An 18,686-nucleotide genomic window follows, 5' to 3' on the forward strand; every position below is an offset into this window, starting at 1 on the left:
TGCAGGTAGCTCTCCGCAAGAGATACTAGTTTGGTATCAGAAACCCTGCACACATTGTGTAACACACCCATCACCTTGCTACATGGAATCAATGTTAAGTATTAAACCTCCTCAAGAACAGAAGAAGTTTCCAGGGTGATAGCCATCTGTTGTTTTTAAGAGTCAAACTACAAATTTAATTCTGAACTAGCCATCCCTTGCTGCAAGTGTATGTCCTGCATGATCTAATGTTGAAAGCATTTGCTGCTTGATAAATGAGCAGCAGCTGATTGGCTGCTTCTGGGCAACTGGTCCATATATATATATATATATATATATATATATATATATAATGAAACAGGAAGTCAAGCATGCAGTACTAAAAGGAACAAGTATTTCAGACGACACAAGAAGTGACATTCCCAGCTGGAATGTCATATAAGCTTGCTTGGATCATGTAAGCTTGCTCAGGTCAAATGCATACTGTCTCAATCTTATTTTGAAGACAAGAAAACTATTACCTCTCTGCAGGACATAGAGCCACAGTGTAGAAACGTAAGGAAGTAGCATCACATACCAGCACAGCTTTTCTGACCCTGTAGCCTTTCTTTGTGTCACATTACAAGCTGTTCCTCTGAGCTCAGGGACACTTCCAAAGCATGTTTTATTGTACATGGTTCTTCACTTGCCCCCATTTTGTATCTTCCCCACAAATCAGGCAGATTTGGCTGAGAATGTGTGGCTGGTCCAGTGAGCTTCATGGCTGAGTGGGGATTTCAAACTGATCCTAGTCCAACACGCTTAATAGCTATGCCACATTGGCTCTCTGGAGCTCACTGTGTTAAATCATTTGCTGACTTAATTCAGTTCTATGTTGAACATTTTAGTATTTTTGGTTTTAAATACATGTTTACATGTCTTAGTGAAGTATTTTGTATAGTTTTCCCTGAACTTTATATATTGTTTTAGGATTTGGTTTTGCTCAAGTCCATCTCCCATTTGTGTTTCCAACCAATTGAAAACCTTTCTTAACAGATTCCAATAGGAAACAAAACTGCATCTAACCTTTCTTATGGTTGAGGTTGGCTGACAGCGCATCTGTGACCCTGCTGACCCATGTATCGTAGGACTGTGCTCTGACTTTCACTCCATACAACAAGGAAGGGAAGTCCTCTAGTGGATACCGGTATCTGGAGATAAACAAGGAGGAAGAACTTTCAAATGTACTTCAACTTTCAAGTGAGTAGAAGCAAAAAAAAAAAAAAGGGGGGGGGGAGATGATAATAACATTATGTATTTGTCAGACTACTATGCACCGGATCTTTGAATAAGAGGGAACATTATTACTGTAAACATTTATCCTAGTTTAAAGGCAGAAAGTAAGGCAGTATACAAAAGGAAGCAGGATGGACTGGGAAGATGGTACCTTAAACATTTCTTCTGCATAGAGCATGAACACAAATCATTTGGATGATATAGGCATACAAGTCGTTCAGGGTTACAGGAACAGGTAAGAGCAGACAGGAAACAGGTGGTCCTACAAGCGGCACACTGACGCTCATCATCTGGAACCAGCTCAAACACTTCCTCCTCTGACATCAGAACTCCCTAATGCAAAGAAAAAGTGACATCTAACAAAGATACTGGTCAGGGGAAGACCTTTTGTTTCCAAGGCCTCACACAATCTCTTTGTTCAGTCCAAAAGGGCATGAAAGCAGAGCTTCCCTGAACTCACCATCTGTATGACAGCCTCCCTTAAACGTGCCTCATCTTCTGTCATGAGAGTCATTTCTTTGCAGACCATGGCAGCCAGCCCCACATCCAAGCACTCTGGGTCTGCAGCCATCTTGAAAATTAGCTCCTCGTGAGAGAACACACAGTGACGCCTCAGTCGCCGATAATGGCTGACACACTGCCGACCTATTGGAAGCTGGAAATGCGAGAAGCGAGATATCTGGTTTAGAACTATCTCCAGCTCATCTTGGGCTTCCACACTGGAGTTCATGAGAAAAACACGTTAAAATAGTCTCATTAAACGATATAGGCAATTATTATGAGCATTAAGTGTGTCACACTATCCAGGAGTAGGGTCTCCAGGGGCCTCGGTAAGCCAAGCTCTTTGGAGTCAACTTGGGGGGCGGGATATGAGGGAATTGTTTGTGTGAGGTCTGGAACCCAAGGGCTTCATTTCACATGAAGCCAAAGGAGTCTCAAATAGCCTGTCTGAAATCAGCCTCTCCCCCAGAAACTCCAAGCCAACCACATAATTAGTTGGGAACAAAAAAAGATAAACAGCAATGGGGATGAGAAGCAAAAAACAAGAGGAGTGAGACTTGAAAGTAAGTCTCTCAAGGGGATACCATCTCCTCATAATATATGATAAACCAAAGAAGCTGCAAGAGTCAACACATTTTAACAGAGGAAAATGATGTCAACGTTGTAACAGAGTAAGAGTTAGACTTGCACTGCAAGACTTGAAGTATATCACCTAGTCTCCTGCCAAAAGTAATTATTTCAGCAAAAAAACAAGTGAGGCAACCTTAAAGATCAGATGTCCAAAAAAAGGAAATTTTGCCTCACTTGAATATGAAAAAAGTAGAAAATACAAAGCTTCTTTCAAAATGATCAACTTTGCATTATATTGCAACATTGCATTATATCAATTTTAATTTTCAAGTTCTGGTTCTATTAAAAACAAAGGTGTCCAAATGCAGAGCAAACAGACAAAAGAACTTTCCAAAATATATAGTATATCCATTTCATGTTCTTCAGAGTGGTGAATGAAGGTTTGACTTTGTAAGTCAGTACAGTGGACGCTCAGGTTGCGAACGTGATCCATGTGGGATGCACGTTCGCAACCTGCAGCGTTCGCAACCCGCGGCTGCGCATGCGTGGGTTGCGATTCGGCGCTTCTGTGCATGCGCAACCGCCAAACCTGGAAGTAACCCATTCCAGTACTTCCAAGTTTCGGCGGTCCACAACCTGAAAAAACGCAACCTGAAGTGGCTATAACCTGAGGTATGACTATGCTGAACAAGTTTCAATTTCCCCAATATTTGAGATTTAATTTCCAAAAAGACGACTACTGCACAGAGCATGTCACAACCTCTGGAAATTCTGCAAGGTTTCAGCTTGCATCTAAGCTAGATAAAATACCCAGGCTTTGGACTGCAACAAGTGTTGTGCTTAAAATTGGTTTGATGCAAGGTATTTTGACCATTCAGCCTTATGTAACTTATCATCATAGCATGGTGTAATACAGTCTCATATGCATAAATTATTCAAGGGGCTTATACAAGTGGACACAGAGGTAACAATAGTGTTGTGTTTTTTGCTCAATCAAAAAAAATACACAGGCAATATGAGAAAATTTAAAAGCAAACCTTAAGCAATGTATCTGGATATGCTAGTTTAATAAAGTTTTAAAGAGGTGTCCGAATACATGCCTGCCTAATGTTAACAGCATATTAGTATTTGGATACCAAACCACCATAGGGTTATTATTGTAAGTTGCTTGTTCCATACTAATGGCAAGAAGGAAACTGGAGAGCTGCCAAACCTCCTCAGTAAAAAGCTAAATAGCCATAACTGTATTTTGCCCAATATAAAGAAAACTGCACCTTGAGCTGTAACCAAAACAATAATCCTTTTCAGATGGGTACTACTTGGATGCCTTTTAATATATAGCACCAGACAGTGCCCAGATAAAAGAAAAGCTAGGTTATGCCAGATGTATACAGACCCAGTCAGCAGTGCAGAAGTTCACAGCTTCAGCAAAATTGTATCCTTGATTAAATCCAGAGTGATAGGCACGTGGAAAAGTCACAACAAATTCGCCAGCACACTGATTGGTCCGGTACACCTAGAGACAGTGAGAAGTGAGAGATTTTGGAAAGAAAGCATCATTATCATATTCATCTTTCAGAAACGGAGATTAACATGGCTAGTAGTAACTACTAATCCATGCATGAACTATGCTATCACCTTTTCCCTTCTCAACCACTTCATAGAATCCATCAACTGATGCAAGGCTGCAAAGAAACTGGTTTTTAAACCTCAATCTTTTTACATAAGGCTCTTGGGGCATATCGCCAAAGGAGCATCTCTGCACTATCTACAAGTGAAATCACTAGTTGCCTAGATAAGGGTTAAAAGCATTTAGAACACAATCAATACACAGTAGCTAGAAGGATGTCGGTGTTGATGGTGTTGAAAGCTACTTAATATTCCACTGGGAAACCTTCCTAGTCCAGTTCTTGGCACAGGTTTTTCAGACCTACCAAAGCAATCTCAGTTCCATAATCAGGCCTGAAGCTGGATTGAAATGAATCTATAGACTGTTTAAAATGCTATTCCAAGTCATTCTGCGTGACACGAGACAAATAACTTATAGGCAGGTAAAGGTTCTGCAGAACTTACAGGCACACCATGCTCCATTAGCACATTGGGGTTCATGATGGTTACTAGCTGGTGCAGAAGGTCAGGTTGATTCTCAAATAGTTCCGGAGCAAGCTCTCGCATTACTTCCTCCAGCTGTTCTGCTGCATGGGAGGGCACTCCATACCACGTCTTTGGCTCCCCCCTAGCAAAACATATGAAGAAGAAGAAGAGTTTGGATTTGATATCCCGCCTTTCACTCCCCTTCAGGAGTCTCAAAGCGGCTAACATTCTCCTTTCCCTTCCTCCTCCACAACAAACACTCTGTGAGGTGAGTGGGGCTGAGAGACTTCAAGGAAGTGTGACTGGCCCAAGGTCACCCAGCAGCTGAATGTGGAGGAGCGGAGACGCGAACCTGGTTCACCAGATTACGAGTCTATCGCTCTTAACCACTACACCACACTGGCACTACACCATATCATCCATTACCACAAAGAAAGCACATTCTAGCATGAGGCATATTTTCCAACCCTAATCTACAAATAGGCCCCGTCTCCTAGAAGCAGTAGAAGTTTGCCAAGAATAAATTGAACTGGAAAACAAGATGCTTCGAGTCAAGGATGAGCTACTTATTTATAAGCCTGGTCTTCAGGTAATACACAAACAAGGAGGATGCTGAGCAATTGCAGGGAAACATATGATTGTTCAGAAGTTGACTGAAGAGGTTCACAGACATTACTCTGGCCCGCCCCACATATTTGGAGTGTTTTGCAACTTAGACATATACCAACTTCTCTCATTAATAACTGCCTTTGCCCCTTAGAGGTAAAGGTACCCCTGACCGTTAGGTCCAGTCGCGGACGACTCTGGGGTTGCACGCTCATCTCTCTCTATAGGCCGAGGGAGCCGGTGTTTGTCTGCAGACAGCTTCTGGGTCATGTGGTCAGCATGACTAAGCCACTTCTGGTGAACCAGAGCAGCACACGGAAACGCCGTTTACGTTCCCACTGGAGCGGTACCTATTTATCTACTTGCACTTGACGTGCTTTTGAACTGCTAGGTGGGCAGGAGCTGGGACCGAACAACGGGAGCTCACCCCATCATGGGGATTTGAACCGCCGACCTTCTGATCGGCAAGCCCTAGGCTCGGTGGTTTAGACCACAGCACCACCCGCGTCCCTTACTTTGGCCCTTATTGGACACTCATTATTGTATTCAATGCTCTTCTCCCTTGAGCAGAGAACTTGTGTAACATTCTAGAAAAGATAAGGCAAATAAGGGTGACACTACCTGGGCATGCACACCCACCCACCCAATGTGGCAGGAGTCCATACCAGTGAAGGTAGTTGATGGAATAACTCCAGTGATCCTCAATGTGCCAGCAGAAAGAAGAGAAGCACATTCCCACATAAAGCCAGGGCACCTTCATGCCAGAAATATCAGCATTGATGTGAGCAAGAACAGATTGTTCCAGGACTGGCATGTTGTTGAGGTTCCAACCAGAAAGGGCATACTCCTGCCAAAAGAACAAAGACGAGTTTGTAAAGGAACCAGCCAGAAGACCATTAATATACCCTAACATAGGACAAGCGCCAGTTCTTTACACTCTCCTCCTAGAATGGTTATAATCCTCTGCCACATTCAGGCAGTAAATAAGGTTCTGCAGGTGCTTCACCATCGCTTGAACCCTGGGTTGGGGCAGGAAGGCTGGATGGGGTGGGGAGGCTGTAACTGATGGCAAACCTGACCTCCATCCCTTACACAGGTCAGCCCAACCTTCACTTACAGCAGGGGTGAAGAAACTCTAGCCCATGACACCATTTCCCCAAACCACATCCACCTGCCCCACACTTGGGGACATATGTGACACCAGGTGTGGGGAAGATAAGGACATGGCTACAAAAGTACAATTGGGAGCTCCCAATTGCGCCTTTGCAAGCAGGGTTCATTGGCACTGACAGCAAGCCCCACTGCGACTGGATGCAGTAAGATGCTCCCCCTCTGAAGAGGAAGGTTTTAAAAAAACAGCTAAGGGAGTTTCAGCTAGCAGGAAAAGTTTAAACACTCTCCTTCTGCCTCTTTACGACACCAATTACCACTTCTAGTGGCATTGCTACAAGGGGAGTCAGTGAAAGGTGTCATTTATCCCCCTACAACTTGTTGCTAAACCAGTAACAATAAAAGTGTTGGGGGGCTCTAAGTAAGCAGCCCTTGGTGGTCGGTCTAACATCCCACCCATCCTCACCATTCATCAGATGATGGAAGCGCTCCTGGCACACACATGTACTGGCTGGTGCCTCCGTGCTAGTGATACTGCATCCAACATGCATATATAAGGAATGAAGTCATTCATACGGCAATGCACACACATTTGGACTAAGAACTCCGCAGAACTCAGTGACACCATAGGGCCACCCCCCATAAGGAGCAGGGGCAATAATGAGAGGGTACAAATATCTGTTCAGCCCCACTGCCAGCCTGATGAGCTAAATCAGCAGCAGTGGCCTGGCCCCAAGCTTTCTGTCCACAATGCTCCTTGGGGCCAAGAGATATCATAAAGAATGTTAACTGTATGTTAAAACTGTTGCCTCTCAAAACTGAAATACCCCCAAACACATTAATCCTAATAACATATAGAGTCAGCTTTCTAAAGTGCATGCAGATTGTGTATCCTAGCCACACCTCCTCTTCCGGCATTAGCTTTCGCCTGCCATCCTTTATAGGGAAACCACTTCCAAAGTCCTTGGATGAAATGTCGGCTCCATACTCCACAATTACATCCTCCTCAATGCTGCTCACAAGTCGCCAGAACTCCTTCTCCACCAACTCAGTGGGAACCATCTGAAAGCACAGAGGGAAGAGCTTTAAAACTAGCAAGTTACATGTAAATAGAATGGAGCAGCACTTACCGCTTCACTGGTGTTCAATGCTTTCCCAAACCCACATTTAAAGCCGTTTTTCTCTCCAGACCAGTGCTGAGGAACTTGCACTGTTCCGGGAAATGTTGGACTTCAATTTTCCCTAATCAGCCCAGCCAAAGCACAGAGAAAATGGAAATTGAAGTCCAACAACATCTGGAGTGCCAGGGTGTCCCCACACCTGCCTTACACAGGTGCAGTGAAAGTGGGAGGAATCACACTTGAATGCTCCCCTTCTTCCCACTAGGGAAGCAAGGGTATGCATGTTAGAGAGAGAGAGAGAGAGAGAGAGAGAGAGTCCACACAAGCATCAGGCTAGGTTGTGAATTATAACAAATGCTGCTACTCTGCTCAAATTCTACATCTGGGAAACCAACCAGAGAGAATCAGTCACTGTGCTTGTTTTCTTGAAGCAACAGAGTGCTATTGCTACTTTTTTTCACCACAGATCAAGGGTTCATAGGAAACAGAAAGATAGGTGGGCATTACAGATAATTTTTGTATGGGTGTCCAACTCCAAATTTCTGTAACATTCTTGCTGTATCTGAATTTAAATAAATGATGACATCAACGTAAGAAAGGATCAATCATGATTAGAATTCATAATCCCTTTTACGATCTACCATTTTTCTAGCAACTAAAGCCAATTCACGAAAATGGCAAAGAGTGGCAGGGGATAGAAGGACATACTGTATTTACGCAAATCTAATGCACCACTGAATCTAACACACACCTCAATTAGCAAAAAAATGAAACCAAAAAAAGTATTTGCTTTGTCAAAGGTGTTTTAAAAGCTTGCAATCAAATCTAATGTGCCATCAAATAATGTGCACCATAATTTTCGCAACGTAATTTGGTCATACAAGAGTGCATTACATTCGAGTAAATATGGTAGTTTAGTACTACTAAACATGCTTTGCATGTTGGAAGCCCCACATACCTAAAGAAGCAACAGGACTGGGAAAGAATTCTGTCTGGGGACCTGAGGAGAACCACTGACAGTTATAGAAGGTCATCTCTGGCCTAGATGGGTCAGTGGCCTTGTCAGTAAACAACAACCTTGCTATGGAATGTTTATAAAAATACCTGAAAACATTTTTTCAAAATTGAAGACAAAATCCAACTCCTAATGCTGCCAGAATAAAAGCCCAACTGGATATTAAAGAGCTTGGCACCTGAACTGCATCCATTTTCCTTTCATTTTCAAATGCAAGGTTTTTACCATGGATGTAGAGAAGGAAAAAGGACTCCATTGGGGCTCTCTGGCCTCTAAAGACACATTCCCCCATTTTTGTCCCATGAACCCAATCCCTGAGGTCTCTCTACAGAAGAGGACAGAATTCTAAATTCTGCAACAACAAAAACATAAAAAGAAATAAAAAAAACCTATAAAATAGTTAAATAGCAACGCTGTGTGGGCAAATCTGAACTGCCTATAGGTTTTCCGACTACTAGTGAGAACACTTTGACTGCAATATATATTACATACTTACATGGACTGGCATGTTGAAGTAATCAGACTTGAAGTTATCTGCCATCTCACCAAAGCTCTGAAGGGTGTACTCTCGAACAGCTTGTTCAAATCCAAAGGCCTCACGTGGTTTGTTACATTCCTAGAAAAGAGGAAAGGTGTTATTTGGCATCACAGAAAGCAGTTTAATCAGAGCATCCTGCAAAAAATGGAATGAAGTTCCTTCATTTAACTAAACTAAGAAATTATTAAGCTTTCGTTTTTTATCTCTCCAGGTAAGTTGACTTAGGCCAATGAGCGCATGCAGCAGTGTTGGTGGACAAGTGGACTTGCTTCCCAAAATACTGAGTATCTGCGCCTTTTGCAGTACAGTGGTGCCTCGCAAGACGAAATTAATTCGTTCTGCGAGTTTTTTCATCTTGCGAATTTTTCGTCTTGCGAAGCACGGTTTCCCATAGGAATGCATTGAAAACAAACTTGCAAGACGTTTTCGTCTTGCGAAGCAAGCCCATAGGGAAATTCGTCTTGCGAAGCAACTAAAAAAACCAAAAACCCTTTCGTCTTGCGAGTTTTTCGTCTTGCGAGGCATTCGTCTTGCGAGGTACCACTGTACACTGCTGTTGGGGAGAGAAAGAGAAGGAAGAGAGCACAGCAAGCTGTACACAGCTCATCAGTGAACCTGGAATGTGACAAACATCTGGAGCAGGACCATTTGAAAGCAGGTTCCACTTTTCCATAGTAATCTGTGTCTAACTCAGCTGTACAGGCAAGAACTCTGCTTGTTCAGATGTTTTCTGGACTTAGGGCCTCTCCAAATATCATCAAGTCCCTACACAGAAATGCCTTTCAGATAGGAAGAATCATGAAAGATCACATATGACAGCTGCCCATGTCTCAGCAAGCCACAACTGACTGTAGCTACTACAAACTTCAAAACGGACACATTTTCCTACTGTTAACGAAGAAGCCTTGTCTCCTGGACAAAATTTCTCTACACCTCAGAAGGGGTAAACCTTGGGTAGCTAGATGAAAAAGAAGACAGGATTCCTGAATCTCAAATAGTTGGAATGAGGAGGGAAGGTATTTCAGCAAGTGTAGCTCACATGCCAAGCTACAATTTCCAAAATTTCCTCTTCTATGCAACTAAAATGACACAGAAATCCTATCCTCTTTTCTTACCTGGCCACCTTAGCCGAACCACTAGTGTTTTATGGCCTCAATGTTTCAAATACGCCAAAAACATAAACAAAATACCTCAGCAACGCATTTAGGGCATCTCCAGTCACCTTTGGGCACATCAGGCAAAGGGGGTATCAGGCAAAAAGTGTGGTAGCTGTCGTCACATCCATCACACAGCAACAATTTGTCCTCGTTGTTGCCCCGGCCACAGAACAGACAGACATATAGGTCAACCTATACAGGAAACAGCATCTTGAGTTTCGTGTCTTCTTTGCATAAGACAAACCTACCCAAATCCTTCATTACATCTAATGTAGCTGCATGCAGTGGCCTCCGCAAGAAGATTCTAAATAAGCCTCCAGTGGAAAGATGAAAGATGTCAATCATCATCCAAGGAAGCCACGGGCTCTTTACAGGGTTGGAATAGCATTTGCCGGGCACTGGCCAGCATGGGGAATCTCTGGTTGAGGAATTCATCTTTATGCTTATTTTTTTCTGTATTTTCAAACTACAGTTAACAAAAGCAAATTAATGTATGACTTAAAAGGTAAAGGTAAAGGGAGCCCTGATCATTAGGTCCAGTCGTGACCGACTCTGGGGTTGCAGTGCTTATCTCGGGTCATGTGGCCAGCATGACTAAGCCGCTTCTGGCGAACCAGAGCAGCGCACAGAAACGCCGTTTACCTTCCTGCTGGAGTGGTACCTATTTATCTACTTGCACTTTGACGTTCTTTCGAACTGCTAGGTTGGCAGGAGCAGGGACCGAGCAACGGGAGCTCACCCCATCACGGGGATTCGAACCGCCGACCTTCTGATCGGGAAGTCCTAGGCTCAGTGGTTTAACCCACAGCGCCACCCGCGTCCAACGTATGACTTACCAATAACAAAATTCAGTGGTTAATACTACTATACACAACCCAATATTATTCCTGGGCTCACTGATTATAGCCAGGCACCTTTTTTGCATTTCCCCCTAAAAACCATCTATTCTCTCATTAAATATAATCCTCAGTTGTGTAGTATGTAAAGTTATGTAAAATTCAGCGATATCATCTCCCTAATACTAATTAACACGTTAGAGATGTCACATAATTAAGATTCATTAATTGACCCAAATTTCTCACATTCTGCTATTGGAACACTTGGAATGCATCAAGGTTACTCTGAAACCCAAACAAAATCTGGAGGGAGCTTGTTTTTAAACACCCATTGTACACATGCTTCTTCCATGAAATGCATAGACACAATAATGAGGATCTGGCACCTCTCCAATTAGCACAGATTTTCTCTGTATAGGCAACTGCAAGCAGTCTTGCTTAAAGACAATGCATAAAGCCAGGAAGAGACTGAATAACATTGCATAGTCTCAAAAACTAGTAGAGGTACTATTTGGTAACGAGTATCCAAAATGTTAACTGTGATCAAACAGAGAACGCCTTGAAATTTCAAATTTCTCATCTTGTAGACCTCTCTCATGAGGTTAATGCAAACAGTTCCAAACTGTAGCCTGAAGAAGAATTAGACTTCTGCAACTAAAGACTGGATTAGAAGTTGCTCTCAACCAAACTACAGCACTACCAGCAACTTTAATAAAATGAAGGTGTTTTGCTTCCTTATCCCTTCATTCATCATTTCCCCAAGCCAGGTAAGAAGCAACTTATCAGATGCTCAAGAGCAAACTTACAAAGTTGACAGAAAGGGCCCCTTTCCGCTGCCTCATCTGCATGCCGAAAGCTTCCGACCTAGTACCTTTCCGCCTTCGAGGTACTTCATCTAGAGAGAGAATGTTGTACTAGTTATATTCTCTGCAAAGATTTCACAAGGTCAGTCTGGTGTCCTGAATGGAGCAGCAAGCGAAGCATGCTTAGCAGTAAACAAATGAGTCATCACTTAACTAGGTTGCAATGGCACTACTAGCCACAGAATGACAACTTGATAGCATCTTAAGAGCCCAAACCTTTTGTCTTTAAGGTGAACAAAATTTATCACGATAGCTGTAAAGCAGAACTTTAAAGCCTGTGAGCAATCTGTACCAAAGGAATGGAAACCAGAAGGACGTTGATACGATTCCTGAGACTTTGTTCACCTCTTCAAGGCCACGAATCCTATCAACTCCATCACACATTCTACTCTTACCTTCACAACCTTCATTCCAAAATTCCCAGTTACAACCTATTAAAAACTGGAATGTGCACATCACAAATTTTACCAGATGAACGCATATAAATATATTCCTAACACCTCTTTTTTTAAAAGGGGGAACACTGCTCAGGCATGCAAATGTGGAAGATCCATCTGGCCTGCATCTTACTAGCTCATAAGCAGCATATCCACAATACGCACATTAGTAGGCTAGAAGGCTCACCTTCATTGAAATCCTTCCCCCCATAAACTTAACTAGGAATCACAGTGACACATGAGATCTTTAAACTATATCATGTTCGATTATTTGCAAGGCACCAAGTTCCCTCAAGGTTTCAGCTAAGTACCACAGAGTTCATTTCGTGCTGGCTTCTAGTAGTGCCAGTTTTAACAAATATATAAAACTCTGTTGCATCTGGAACTTACCAAAGGTTCTCAATGGAGTAGGCATGCAGCTGCTATACAATTTTTGGAAATGCTTGTGTCACCACTTTGCACCAGCAGCTAAATGATGAACCACCAGGCTCAAAACTCTATGTTGAAGAAGTTAACATACCCGTGATCCTCAGATGAAGGACGGTCATAGAAATTTTAAAAATAAAATAAAATAATAGCCTCGCTCCACTTTAATTGCAGTGGCTCAAAGCTGCTGTTTACCTTCTTTTTCTTTTGCTCCCAAAGCCAATCCCATCATCTTTGGTCCTGCTCCAAAGATCTGGAGCTTCTTCAGTTCAGTGTTTCTACTCATCTCGCCTGCCTCTGCCTGAAAACAAGATCACATCAACTCACCATTAGTATTTACACAGAATGTAATTGCTCTCACAGTAAATGACCAGAGGAGTTATGGGGCTGGAGCAAACTCCTGCTCCACAGACATCGGCCTTTGCACAGTCACTGCCAAGAGCAGATACTTTGGAAGATAGTGTGGCTTTTATCTCTACCATCATCATGTGTAACAAATTTCAGATAATCAATACAATTTACCTTGCTTGGAATGGCACCCAGCTGCAAAATGTCAAAAGCAGGAAGAAAATTAAAATTAGATCATATTTACTATCCCATTTCTACTAACTGACACCATCTGCTAATGCACTTTTTAAATCGTTTTGTAATGAAGAATAAAAACCTATCACATTAGTTATTAAAGGACAGCTCCAACAATAAGGAACAAGAATAAGAGTTCATTATACATATTCAATCCGCTTTGAGGTTTTAAAAAATCAAGTGGTATATAAATTATAGGAAATAAATACTATTAGAATATAGAACTAAGCATATGTCTTTGTTAATGAGATTGAGTCTTGCAGGCCTAGATGCTCTCCAGTACGTGTCTCGATTTTTAACACATGCAACATTTATCTATAAACCATCATGCATCTTCTGCTACATTTCTAGTGTTTATTAAAACAGTCCAATCTGCTGTTCGTCAGAAATCCAGGAAAGGCTTTATCTTTCAACAGGCTTAAATCATTATTTTTTTCACATTTCCAAATTAAATTTTGTAACATTAAATAGTATCTCTCATGTTCCTGTCAAGTTGTTTAAAATTCAAAAGGGACATGATTCTTAGTGAATGGAGATCACAGCAGTGCCTGAACAACATAAGGCAATAAGAAGAAAATGAGATGCAGTTTTAAAAAGAGATAGAGTGAGAGAGAAATTTCATTAGGATTCTTTATTTTACATATCTTGCTTAACTTGTAAATGAGCAATTGCTAATTGCAATTGCAATGTCTTCAACAATACTGACTGCCTACCTCAAAGTTAGCCTTTAACAAAGCACTGTACGTTCCTTTTAACTGTGATCGGGTGATGGAGAGCATTAACTCACACTCCCTAGACCTTCCCTTCTTACTCAACCACAGTTCAGGGATATGCTGGCACCAACATTTATTGCAATTAAGGCTAAGCAGATTCCATACTTTAAGGTTTCTTAAATCAGGATTTCTGGCTTGCTTAAGAAGTGGAACACTTAACCAAAATTTTAGAAATGAACCCTGGTTAATAGGGGATTGTCTTTAAGGCCACACCTTCATATCTCTTAACCATAGTTAAGCAGAAGAGATGATGGAGTGTGCATGACCATGAAAGCTTGTTCTTGGTCACATTTAAGAATGCCTTTGTTATGCTATGCTGGCACTAAAATTGCGTTTTAGCTAGGTGAATCACAAATGACCTTGTTGGGAGCAAGCATCTCATTTGGAACATGCACAATTGTACCACCTGCCCCAATGTGGAGAGATTTTGTAGAAACCCTGTAAGGTTTCTGAAAATGGGTTTTTTGTTTTCTGAACAGTTGTATGCTAAGCTGTGGACTGAAAAAGCTGTACCAAGATCCCAATATAAGTGCAGAATAAACTGCTTTGAGTATTTCATAGGGTTTCCAAAATTGGTAAGAATGGCCCTGCCAATCTAAAGAACCAAAACAGGCCTATTCCATCCGCATCCAGATATATTTTATCCACATTTCAAGAGAAATATGCTTTGCTACAAACCACCACTGCATTAAGAGCAGGAAAGTTGAAAAAGAAGATCAAGAATAGTTTTAATGCTGGTCCGGAGGGAAGCATTTAAGCAGAGTCTGGGGAAAGCCACTCTACTCCACAAAAGTACACTACAGGGAATGGTCTAGCTAATTTACATATCCAATTCCAAAAAAACAGCAGCAAAACAAGATGAACCATGAGAATTGCTTTGGAAGACTCAAAAATAAATATGTTTAAACCTTCTTAAAGAGGTGAAGGGAAAAGAAACCAAATGTGATTATCCACACTTAGTTAACAAGACCAACAGTAGCAGCAGTAGTATTACTCAAGCATTTAAAGTACTTTATTCCATGTTTTGATTGCAGAAAACACATAGGGGATCCAGACTTTGTTGTGCTTAGAGGAAACTCACCAAAGTCAATGGGACTTAAATTAGTAATAACGCTCAAGTCCCAAGTGATCTCAATGGGTCTATTCTGAGCACAACTAAGTCTGGATTCAACCCAGGATTTGTTGCATAGTCAGATACCACCCAAAGACCAAATCATACTCTGAGCAGACACACTGAAAAAAATCAACCAACATGAGCCAAGTTCAGCAATTTCAGTGGGTCTACTCTAAGAATGACTTGTATTGTATTCAAGTTAGAGCCAAGTTAGTCATGCCATTAATTTCAATGAGTCTACGTGGAGTATGAAAAATGCTAGATATACTGTAGCCCTTTATTTTTAACTTCATACTGAGGGTTTTCCATGCTCACGGTTGAAATTATACGTACAGGAATGCAATTGAGTTATTCTATCAAAACACTTAATTCTGGTAACTGTGGCTTATAAACCAAAATCAATTTTAAAGGGATGTCTTAATAAGATATTTCTGTTTTGTCTGTCCAGACTCCTTCCCATCTTCATTTTTATTTTTCAGAATTTCACACTAGACTACACTTGAAGTCTTCAAGACATAACTAATATTATTTCATTTGAACTTTAAGAGATTTGTATACTATATATCTATGCAAAAACCATGATTACAAAACTACTAAGGACTAGATAGAAAACATACTTTGAATGTATGTGCCTTCTGCATACAGTATATATATATTTTTAATTACTGTTTCGGTAACCCTAACAAGCTCCACAAGGCCTCCCCTATTTGGCCTCTGAGGCCATTCTGGCCTCAACATCCACAGATAAATATGTAGTTGATTGTCAAGACTTGCAAAGCACAGGCAAAAATGCGTCACCTAATGTTCTTATGATGCCAGGTAACTGGCAGGTCAGCAGTCCCACTAACCAGTCAAATTTGGCCTGTGGGAATGGAGCAAAGAAGATAAGGATGGCCTACTGGCTTCATCCAGTTCTTCCACCCCTGTATTAACTTGATACTCTTACGACACTTGATATTTGTGGAATATTTCTGCTGCGCTAGCACAACCCTCCCTATTCCCATTCCTGCACCAGAGCAAGTAGAAAAGTGCAAGCAAAAACCAGACATACCAAATATACCTGGGAACCCTGCATAGCCAAGCTACGATGTACCAAGTGCAGGCATAGAGAGAAAACCCATCAAATTATTCCAAGTTCAGTCAAGAAACCATCTCATCAATTATTATTTCAGCATCATTTAGCCTAAAAAATTAAACTATTATTGTCACTTCATACTTACTTGCAAATGTTAGAGGATTAACCAAAAAGCTAACTTTCCTTTAAAGCCAACTGACCAACCAGCAAAAAGCTACTAGAATGTTTTGTTTAATGAAGTACAGAACGTGTCTCTCCTTCCTGTTCCTCCTCAAATGTATCTGCAACTTAGTGTTTTTATGTTTTAAACTGAGCTATGGCCACCTCCCCAGTGAGCAATCACTCTTATGAGAGTTTTTAGTACCAGCAGAATGCTGATGCATATGGCTGGTGAGTTATAATTGTAGCAGGGTGTTTTTTTTAGTTGTTAAACGATGTAATGAAAATTTTAATTGTGCTTTGTTTTATATGCTGTGTTTTAACTTATTACATTCCCCACTTTAGGACTGCTGCTTCAGTGAAGAACAGGTAATAAATATTTTAATTAATTAATCAAAACATGAAGAATACTTACTTTAAACATACACAGAGTTTAACAATTAAAGAAAAAGGCTGTCAATGCTAGTTACAATTTTTCATATATTTATTTCACTCTGTTAAAAAAGAATTGGGCTTTAAAAGTAGCTTGTGTCATCACATGTTCTGGAAAAAAATACTCTTAACCTTCATGAAATAAAGTGGTTATATTAACTGAAATACTGAGAAATTTGAACGGAAGAAGTAGACAGTGCTTAGAAAGCCTTTACCGCTACAAGCAATTTCTTCCCTTCAGTGTTAGGACTGTTCCAAAGACTTCCGGCCACCACAACACACAAAAAGAACGTTGCCTACAAATTAACTGAACCCAGGTTCCTACATAACTACTAGTTCTGCTGGTGTTAGTGTGCATCAGCCAATCTCCTCATACATACCAATAGTAAGCATTTATACAGGACTTTAAGTTTTCAAGAATACTCAAAACAAGCTTTTCATTCATTCTTATAAACAATCCTGTTAAGGTAGACCAGTTTATCACCTTTGTATTACAGCAAGTGGGGAGCTGAGGTTAAGAGATAATGGTTTGCTTAAGGCCACACGGCGAGGCCACAGTCCAAATGAAACCCAAGGAACTCCTCAGCTTAGCCACCAGCTCAAACTGATATAAAATTCAGAAGCTGGAATGAACGCACGTCTTTTTCCTCTTAACATAGTTGGCTTATTCAGTGAGAGAAATGTTAGTGAGGCCAGCACAACATGAGTGTTTTTATCTAGCACGCTCACTTTTGATCTTTAAAAGGATGGCTTCCTCATGAGAAGTTTTGAGTGAGCCCCCACGGCCGGACAAAGGCTGTTGCATTTCCAATGCATCTGCACTGGTGCAAAGACTAAAGCACTCTGTCTACTGTGGCCAAGTGATCTGGGTACCTGGGACTTGACACGTCTGGTTCTCTTCAGCACAACGTTCACTCTTGTACCCTGCTTAGGGGGAGACTGGGCACCAATGCCGAGGTCCTCAACCTCCACTTTTTCCTTAAGGTCCAAGTTTTGCTTTTGGATGCCCTAAAGAATCAGAGCACAGAAGGACACCAGGTTGGTTGGATCTGGGATGGCAGACTCTGGTTTTCAAGATGAGCAGCACTAGTGGGAGAAAGGGCTACCAACAATGACACACTGCATTACAAATGTCATCTGGACAGAGTCACCCATGAAAACTGAATAAAACCGATTTCTCAAGTGCTGCTGCCTAGCCAAGGAAAGATTCCTTCCCATGTTTGATTCTTTTCCAAGAAAGTCCTCATCCTATCAAGCTTGACCTCAAGCATAAACAAAGTAGATACCATCGCAAAACCAGATCACAGTATAATACATCCCTCTTGATTGTGATATAAGCAACTTGTTTCCATGAGGCAAATGCACAAGAGCACAAAACGTTGTGTTAGTATACAGTAGACAAGCAACATACTGTATCTCATATTACTCTCCTGCAAACAAAGCCATCTCTCACCATAAGGCTGACACCAGACTGGAAAAGCTCATATGGATATAAGATCCGTTCATAGTGTGACTTCAGCAGTGAGCCTGTTGCCTTTCCTGGTAAGTAACCAAGACGACTTGCAACTTTAGACCATTTCTTTTCTTTAGTGACCACGTCAAAGCCTCCTTTGCTGGCAACAATCTGAAATAAAAGTAAAACAGATTTATTTATTTTTTTAGAAAGCTACATACAAGTTTCTTAAAGCATACTGATCACAGTCCAAATATAAAACTTCACCAGATCCTCTACTGAATAACAAGGGGATAGTTGTTCTGCAGAATCAAATTCATTTCTCGCTCCAAAAGCTTAATGCATAAAGACAATTTGCATGCCTGAAACCAGACGAGAAGCAGTTCCCAAAGGTGTTTGAAATAGCAGATTCTCACTAACAGCCAGAAACAACCAGAAACAGTTTGCTAAACTTGACTTTCCGTCTTATGAAAAGCATTAATTTAACCTGCTGTTCAGTCCAGTTCAGAAGTCAGAAGAGCTGGAGATCAAGAATAGTGGCTATGCAGACACTCCCAGGAAAGAGTCTTA

General features: G+C 41.3%; 1 protein-coding gene across 7 annotated transcripts in view; it reads right to left on the reverse strand.

The window, feature by feature from the left end:
* The window catches only part of KDM5A (lysine demethylase 5A), a 43,829-nt gene that overhangs the window by 18,574 nt on the left and 6,569 nt on the right, over positions 1 to 18,686 (reverse strand). For 6 of the 7 annotated variants that reach the window (XR_003708471.2, XR_013394417.1, XM_028745746.2 and 3 more), the window contains exons 4-16: positions 18,117 to 18,287; positions 17,537 to 17,671; positions 12,724 to 12,829; positions 11,609 to 11,697; positions 10,000 to 10,158; positions 8,768 to 8,887; positions 7,039 to 7,197; positions 5,691 to 5,872; positions 4,399 to 4,561; positions 3,722 to 3,841; positions 1,715 to 1,909; positions 1,406 to 1,587; positions 1,045 to 1,169 (exon numbers count right to left, since the gene is read on the reverse strand). Coding sequence is in view for 5 of the 7 variants with exons in the window: in XM_028745746.2 (XP_028601579.1) it covers positions 1,045 to 1,169; positions 1,406 to 1,587; positions 1,715 to 1,909; positions 3,722 to 3,841; positions 4,399 to 4,561; positions 5,691 to 5,872; positions 7,039 to 7,197; positions 8,768 to 8,887; positions 10,000 to 10,158; positions 11,609 to 11,697; positions 12,724 to 12,829; positions 17,537 to 17,671; positions 18,117 to 18,287 (1,906 nt within the window). In the remaining 2 variants the exon portion in view is untranslated. The remainder of the gene's footprint in view (positions 1 to 1,044; positions 1,170 to 1,405; positions 1,588 to 1,714; positions 1,910 to 3,721; positions 3,842 to 4,398; positions 4,562 to 5,690; positions 5,873 to 7,038; positions 7,198 to 8,767; positions 8,888 to 9,999; positions 10,159 to 11,608; positions 11,698 to 12,723; positions 12,830 to 17,536; positions 17,672 to 18,116; positions 18,288 to 18,686) is intronic. The other variant, XM_028745749.2, reaches the window with a different exon arrangement.

The sequence above is a fragment of the Podarcis muralis genome, chromosome 10 (assembly GCF_964188315.1).
Source record: "Podarcis muralis chromosome 10, rPodMur119.hap1.1, whole genome shotgun sequence".
Taxonomy (NCBI): Eukaryota; Metazoa; Chordata; class Lepidosauria; order Squamata; family Lacertidae; genus Podarcis; species Podarcis muralis.